The following is a 7,286-nucleotide window of genomic DNA, read 5'->3' as shown; positions in this document are numbered from 1 at the left end:
CCACTTACTGTCCCTACATATTAAGATTCTCCAAGCTGATGATCAGGCCTCGGGAAAATGCCCCTAGGCTCGAGTGCTCTGGAGAGACGCCAAAGGTTTACTGATGCACAGGCCCAGTCTGCTGCTAAAAGAAACTTTGGGAGGCACAGAAGCCCCATCTAAGCTTTCACACATCAGCTTTCCCATCCTCCTCCCCTCAGTGCCCAACACAGCTCTCCCATTCTCTCACTCCCATTGTTTCCCAAACATCCCTCCCTTCATAAAAGCTGTCTGGCTGGGAGCTTAAAATATTGCTGGACAGTAAAACCTACCCATCAGGGCCAATCCAGTCATATCTGCTCAGTCGTGCAGCACAGTAGGGGCGGGGTAGAGAAGTGGGAGGTGGGCTTTTAGGCAGCAAAGGAAAGAGACGAAAGTTGCCATTTTGCTGCTGAGCGCCAAGAGAGAAAGACAGCACATATTTCTCCGTGGGACACTCCTCATATTGGCAAGTTTTCCTTAAGTGATATTAGTTTGTAACCTTCCCCCAATTGTTCTTTCTCAGCCTAATCTAAGGGCCATATATAGGCTTCTCCAAAAGGAAAAAGGTTGCCAATAAGATTCAGTCTTGGGCTGGGATGGCTGGACTTACACTCCAACTCTGAAAACCCTCTTCAAGTTGACCTAAGAACTGGCAGAGGTTTGGAAGGGAGAGGAACGCTGGAATAATCGGGAGGATAGGGAAACAGAGGTGTCCAAACTCAAACTACAATTTGACTTCTTAAGCTCTTTTCATTTTTCAGAATGAATCAACACGTCTACAGGAATCCACAGGGACCTAAACCAAGTATTTGATATTTATGAAAAAGTTCTGTGCCCTTTTCACTCAATTCTACAATAGGAATAATAGTCATAATTATTGAGTGCTGTGGGGGTAGCAAAGGCTTCGTGCTCAGCATTTTCCATGTTGGAGCATTTAATGGAGCACAGGAATGGATCTGGCTAAGGACCATAAAATTCTTCCTAGGAGTATGTTCTGTTGTCTGTCTATGAGAACTGCTGGCTAGTGACTGTTCTAGAAACAAGAAAAGAGGCACATTTCCACTTGGTTACTAACCGGAGTGGTAAGTGGCCATTGAATGCTCTGGAGAACTTATTAATGAATGTATATGTGTTATTCTGCCTCTTCAAAACCAGAGGAGGGCTATGCTATAATGGGCTTAGATCTGGAAGACCAGGGCTCACATCCTAGCTCTGCCCTCACTAGCTAAGCCCCATCTTGGAGACTCATTTAACCTCCCAGCCTGTCTTTCTGCCTGGGGATTGATAATGCCAAATTCACTGGTTCTCAAACATCCACCTGAGGGTTTGTCAGTTCTAGCCCACAATGACACACAGCCTGTGACCAAAATGCGACAATGACGAAGTTAATGATGTAGTAAATGTTTCACCAAGTTAAGTGTGTTCAATTTAAAGGCTTGTCTTTTATTCTGAAATTATGTCCTCTATGGTTTTATAGTGTTAAAAATCCTCTTTTATGAAATGATGATGAAAACAGACTGTAGTTGTAGTTAGTGATTTAATAACCCTTTTTTTTTTTTTTTTTTTTTGAGACAGAGTCTCGCTGTGTTGTCCAGGCTGGAGTGCAGTGGTGTGATCTCGGCTCATTGCAGCCTCCACCTCCTGGGTTCAAGCAATTCTCCTGCCTCAGCCTCCCAAGTAGCTGGGATTACAGGTGCCCACCACTGTGCCCAGCTAATTTTTGTATTTTTAGTAGAGACGGGGTTTTGCCATGTTGGCCAGGCTGATCTTGAACTCCTGACCTTAAGTGATCCTCCTGCCTCGGCCTCCTATAGTGCTAGGATTACAGGCATGATCACCACGCCCAGCCAATAACTCTTATTTTTATATCCTTGATTGGCAAAATAATGAGTTGGCATCCTTATGTTGGTCACACTAGTTTGTTGTGATTATACCAGTCTGTGAAATCTAAGTCTGAGAACCACTGGCCTAGTTCACAGCTTTTTATGAGGACTGAAATAAGATACGTGAAAATATATTACTTAGATCAAGGATACCCAAACATAAGGTGTTATTTTAATCATTACCTCTAGCCATCATTTTCTGGTGGGATGTTCCTGGCCGTATATGGACACCCTGGGGTTGGAAGCTTGAACTCCATCCATTGATTTTCCATCTGTAATAGGTCTGTTCACTAAATTTTCACAAGCAAAATAAAACAGAGAATTATCTCTGAAAAAGAGAAGAGAAATATTCTTCCTTCAGTTCCAATTTCTCTCTGCTCCCATAGAATGCTTTGCTTCTCTGCTCTGACTTCCTTTAGATTTTCACTGTTAGAGGTCAGGAAACCAAGACATTCCCCTTCACACCCCCAAAGTGTCTCTCCTTAACAGCACAGTAGGCCTGTTTCAACATCATGGGGTTGGAAAGATTGTGTCCTAAAGGACAGTTTCTCTCCTTCAGGTATCACACGAAACTTCGTAACTAGACATTTTTAAAAAATACAATCTCAGCATGGCGGCTTAGAGTATAGAAAGACACCGGCTTGTTTGGCTTTGGTTTCGAAATTACTAATAAGGTGGTCAGGAGCGACTTCTTGTGTCATGAACATGTATCATGACTCTTGTGTCAAGAATTGTTGGCCTTCCAGTTTATATCTTTGATCTCATACAAAATAAGCAGTTTTGTGTCTCAGAGCAGCTGGTTGGGGATCAGTTTACTATCCTTTTTGTTATTTACCATTTTTTGCAAGTTCTTAATTTTTCTGCTGTTAGCTGTAACAAGAGGACTGAAGCTCCTCGGTCTCTAGTACTCATATTACAGGAATTTAGGGATTGAAAATTTCAGATTTCAGGAGGATTACCATCAGAACCATGCACTGCTGTCTGTGGAACTCCCACTCTGTGAAGAGCTTTGTTCCGTGTTGTGATGGTCCACAAAAGATGAGGCCAAAATGGTTCCTGCCCTCCAGAACCTTTTGATACTAAAGGGAGGGAAACAAGACTGGTTAACATACAGGGCTGAGAGCACGTGCTCATTACACACTTTCATGTGGGTGTGTGAGTGAAATACACATACTAGTATGGTACAATACAAGTAAGGCTGTCAAAAATGAACTGATGTATCAATGAGAGTAAGTATTAGCAAGATAGTTAAGATTAAGATATTAATAAGATAGTAAGATATTAACCAAATCTTATAGAAGTAAAGTTATTGAAACTGTTGTTTTAACATAAAGTTTAGAATGAATTATTTGATAAGAAATGAACTTTTTCCTGGCTCTGCCACCGGTGAGCTTTATGCTTGGGCTGCTTACCTGATTGTGATGTTTCCCACCTATTTTCCAAAAGGCAATGGGAACCACTACTACTCTTACCAGGGCAAGTGCTAGACTTAACTATAGTCTTAAGAGTTAAAAATAGATACATGTGGCTGGGACTGAGTTGCTGGTTCTGATTCCGAGCTGCTGGTTCCCTCCCCCTCTCCATTACCCATTCTTACAAGGAACTCTTCCCAATGCCATACCCATGACTGGGGATGCCACAGCTGGCTGTTACCTTTTCAGGAGAAGAGAAGCTGCTGTAGGATGCCCTGCCTGATTGGGAGTTTATGAGGCCTCAAGAGGAGAAGCACTTTCTGCTCTCCCACAAGAAGCAGCAAACAGCTATTGTGCCTGCCCTGTCAGCACAGGCTGGACTTTGCAGATGCCTGCAATTAGTATCCTGCCATCAGGTTCTGTCTGGCCAGACTCTAAATCACAGGTTGGAAATAGGCTTTCATGTTTAACAAATATCACTGTGATTAAAAAACAGTAGGCATATCCCTTTAGCCCCATGAGTTCCTGGTCCTATAGCGTGGGGCATGGCCAGAAGAAGCCCAGAGCAGGATCCTCTAACATGGGCTCTTGCCCTGGTCTGATGGCAGTGATGAGCAAACTTTACAACTCTAGAGATGTTCAAGCTGGAGGAACAATTGTTCTTCATTGAGGTGGAAGTTTTGCTCATGATTCTTTATAGGCTACAGGTTTGCACTGGATGAATGACCCAGTTGCAAGCAGCTCCTTGTCAGCTCAATGCCATTTCCATTAGCCATTGCTGTGCTAGAGGCATTATATACTACCATGTTTAATGATATTTTTTCTATAGACCAAATTTTTAACTCTATTAAAACAGCCATATACTACAGACCCTGAAACATTTTCATTCTGTAGGACACTAAAAGTGTCCTAGAAGACCTTCCTCATCCTGTGACATGATTCCTTCCCAAAGCATTCTCTCTGTTCTTCGGGTTTAAAAGAGTAATAATAAAAATATACTGCCTTCAATGTGTAAAGCTATTAATAAGGGTTTCCAGATTTCAACCTAGAGAAGAGGAAACATAAATTAAGAGCACAGAAGTCAGAGAATTGTGTAGCTCTGATTGCAGGCAGTTTATCTCAATGGTGTAGTGGGAAGAAACCAGCCTTTGTGATCAAGCGAACAGAACTGCTGCTATTTAGCTGTCTAATCTTGGACAATATATTTAGCCTCTCTGAGCCTCAGATTTATTTTTTCTTTTCTTTTCTTTTCTTTTTTTTTCTTTGAGACAGGGTCTTTCTCTGTTGCCCAGGATGGAGTATGGTGGCACAAATCAGGGTTCACTGCAACCTTGAGCTCCCAGGCTCAAGCAATCCTCCTGGCTCAGCCTTCCAAGTAGCTGGGAACACAGGAATGCACCACCAAGCCCAGCTAATTTTTGAAGTTTTTTGTAGAGATGGAGTTTCACTGTGTTGCCCAGGCTAGTCTCGATCTTCCAGGCTCAAGTGATTCTCCTGCCTCGGCTTCCCAAAGTTCTAGGATTACAGGCATAAGCCACTGTGCCTGGCCTTCAGTTTTCTTTTTTGTTGGAATCAAGTTAGTTAACAAATTCTTATCAAGTTCTCACTATGTGCTGGGCTGTATGTCAGGCATTGAGTACATAGCAGTAAATAAGATAGGCGTGACTCCTGCCCTCATGGAAATTATAGTCTAGCCGAATCAAGTTAAATGAAATAATATAATGTCAAAGTTCTTTCCCAAAGTTGATATTCAATAAATGCTAATCCCCTTCCACTTCCCTTCAAATATATGATCATTATATATTCTGACACAGTCAAACACAAGATGGCCACAGACAATTTCATACATACAAGAATTTTGTTGGGAGCCCAGACACCCATAGTATAAGGTAATTCTTCAGTATTATGTCTCACAAAACTTAGATCAGTGTGTGGTCTTGATTTAAATCCATGTAACCAAGGATTTCTATTTATGGTCAACAATGAATCCTTATTTTTGGTGGAGTTGGAGGAATTATACAGATATTGCCTCACTGATGCTTTCAGACCATTTGTGAAGTGAATGAGAATAGGTATTATTATTATTAAATCCACTTTACAGATGAGGAAGCGAATGGAAGCAGATTCTTTGGGGCCTCCTTTGTTCCCTAGTCCTAGTCTGCACAGAGGAAGCACTGGATAGACGCTGTTTGCACATTGACTGTTCCGGCAACTTGGAAAGGAGAGGTATCCCGCAGTTAGCAAAAACAGATACTGACTCAGGGTTGCACTGCGGCCACTCAGTTCTTGCCTTCTCCCTCATTTCTTCAGGTGGGTGAGAAATGGGCGACTGGAGTTTCCTGGGGAACATCTTGGAGGAGGTGAATGAGCACTCCACCGTCATCGGCAGAGTTTGGCTCACCGTGCTTTTCATCTTCCGGATCCTCATCCTTGGCACGGCCGCGGAGTTCGTGTGGGGGGATGAGCAATCTGACTTCGTGTGCAACACCCAGCAGCCTGGCTGCGAGAACGTCTGCTACGACGAGGCCTTTCCCATCTCCCACATCCGCCTCTGGGTGCTGCAGATCATCTTCGTCTCCACCCCGTCCCTGATGTACGTGGGGCATGCGGTGCACTACGTCCGCATGGAGGAGAAGCGCAAAAGCCGCGAGGCAGAGGAGCTGGGCCAGCAGGCGGGGGCTAACGGCGGTGAGAGGGGGGCCCTCAGCCCGGACCAGGGCAACGTCAAGAAGAGCAGCGGCAGCAAAGGCGCCAAGAAGTTCCGGCTGGAGGGGACCCTGCTGAGGACCTACATTTGCCACATCATCTTCAAGACCCTCTTTGAAGTGGGCTTCATCGTGGGCCACTACTTCCTGTACGGGTTCCGGATCCTGCCTCTGTACCGCTGCAGTCGGTGGCCCTGCCCCAATGTGGTGGACTGCTTTGTGTCCCGGCCCACGGAGAAGACCATCTTCATCCTGTTCATGTTGTGTGTGGCCTCTGTGTCCCTCTTCCTCAATGTGATGGAGTTGGGCCACCTGGGCCTGAAGGGGATCCGGTCTGCTTTCAAGAGGCCCGTCGAGCAGCCCCTGGGGGAGATTCCTGAGAAATCCCTCCACTCCATTGCTGTCTCCTCCATCCAGAAAGCCAAGGGCTATCAGCTCCTAGAAGAAGAGAAAATAGTTTCCCACTATTTCCCCTTGACCGAGGTTGGGATGGTGGAGACTGCCAAGCCTTTCAATCAGTTCGAGGAGAAGATCAGCACAGGACCCCTGGGGGACTTGTCCCGGGGCTACCAAGAGACACTGCCTTCCTACGCTCAGGTGGGGGCGCAGGAAGTGGAGGGCGAGGGGCCGCCTGCAGAGGAGGTAGCTGAACCCGAGGTGGGAGAGAAGAAGCCGGAAGAAGAGAGGCTGACCACGGAGGAGCAGGAGAAGGTGGCTGTGCCAGAGGAGGAGGAAGTAGAGACCCCCGGAGTGGGGAAGGAGGGTGAAAAAGAAGAGCTGCAGTCGGAGAAGGTGTCAAAGCAAGGGCTGCCAGCTGAGAAGACGCCTTCACTCTGTCAAGAGCTGACAACAGATGATGCCAGACCCCTGAGCAGGCTGAGCAAAGCCAGCAGCCGAGCCAGGTCAGACGATCTAACCGTATGAAGTGATGCCAAAGGAAAAAAAAAAAACGCCCAAGCTTACATAGGGCAAGATGAAAGGAAAAGGTGCCAACATGATCTGAATCTTCTGTCTCCTGCCCTCGCCCCAGCCCCTGATTGGACAGGCACTGCAGCGGGGCGGTGCATGCCACGCAACTAGGAAACAGTCTTTCCCACATCCAACATAAGGGCTACCAAGATAAACCCATCGACCCACTAAAGTTCCCCAGTCTCATAGGACTGACCCCTTCCTCCAACCCCAACAGCTATGGGGTACTCTTCTTTCATCCCCATTTCTCCATAGAAACCCTTACATCAGAATTGGGGTTGCCTCATAGCCTTTTA

At 45.6% G+C, this 7,286-nt stretch overlaps 1 protein-coding gene across 1 annotated transcript; it reads left to right on the top strand.

Annotated features, from left to right (window-relative positions):
* The first annotated feature begins 390 nt into the window (after positions 1-390).
* Positions 391-6,957, top strand: GJA8 (gap junction protein alpha 8). Its single transcript, XM_008019351.3, has 2 exons — positions 391-487; positions 5,627-6,957. Exon 2 carries the CDS (start codon positions 5,638-5,640, stop codon positions 6,943-6,945), a length of 1,308 nt encoding a protein of 435 aa, XP_008017542.1. The 5' UTR covers positions 391-487; positions 5,627-5,637; the 3' UTR covers positions 6,946-6,957.
* Positions 6,958-7,286: the final 329 nt, after the last annotated feature.

Source organism: Chlorocebus sabaeus, chromosome 20, assembly GCF_047675955.1.
Source record: "Chlorocebus sabaeus isolate Y175 chromosome 20, mChlSab1.0.hap1, whole genome shotgun sequence".
Lineage (NCBI taxonomy): Eukaryota > Metazoa > Chordata > Mammalia > Primates > Cercopithecidae > Chlorocebus > Chlorocebus sabaeus.
Note: the sequence above shows the minus strand (reverse complement) of the source record. Positions and strands in the feature narration are given on the sequence as shown.

Coding starts and splice junctions, on each gene's coding strand:
- GJA8 (XM_008019351.3), top strand. CDS start 5,638: ATGGGCGACTGGAGTTTCCTGGGGAACATCTTGGAGGAGGTGAATGAG.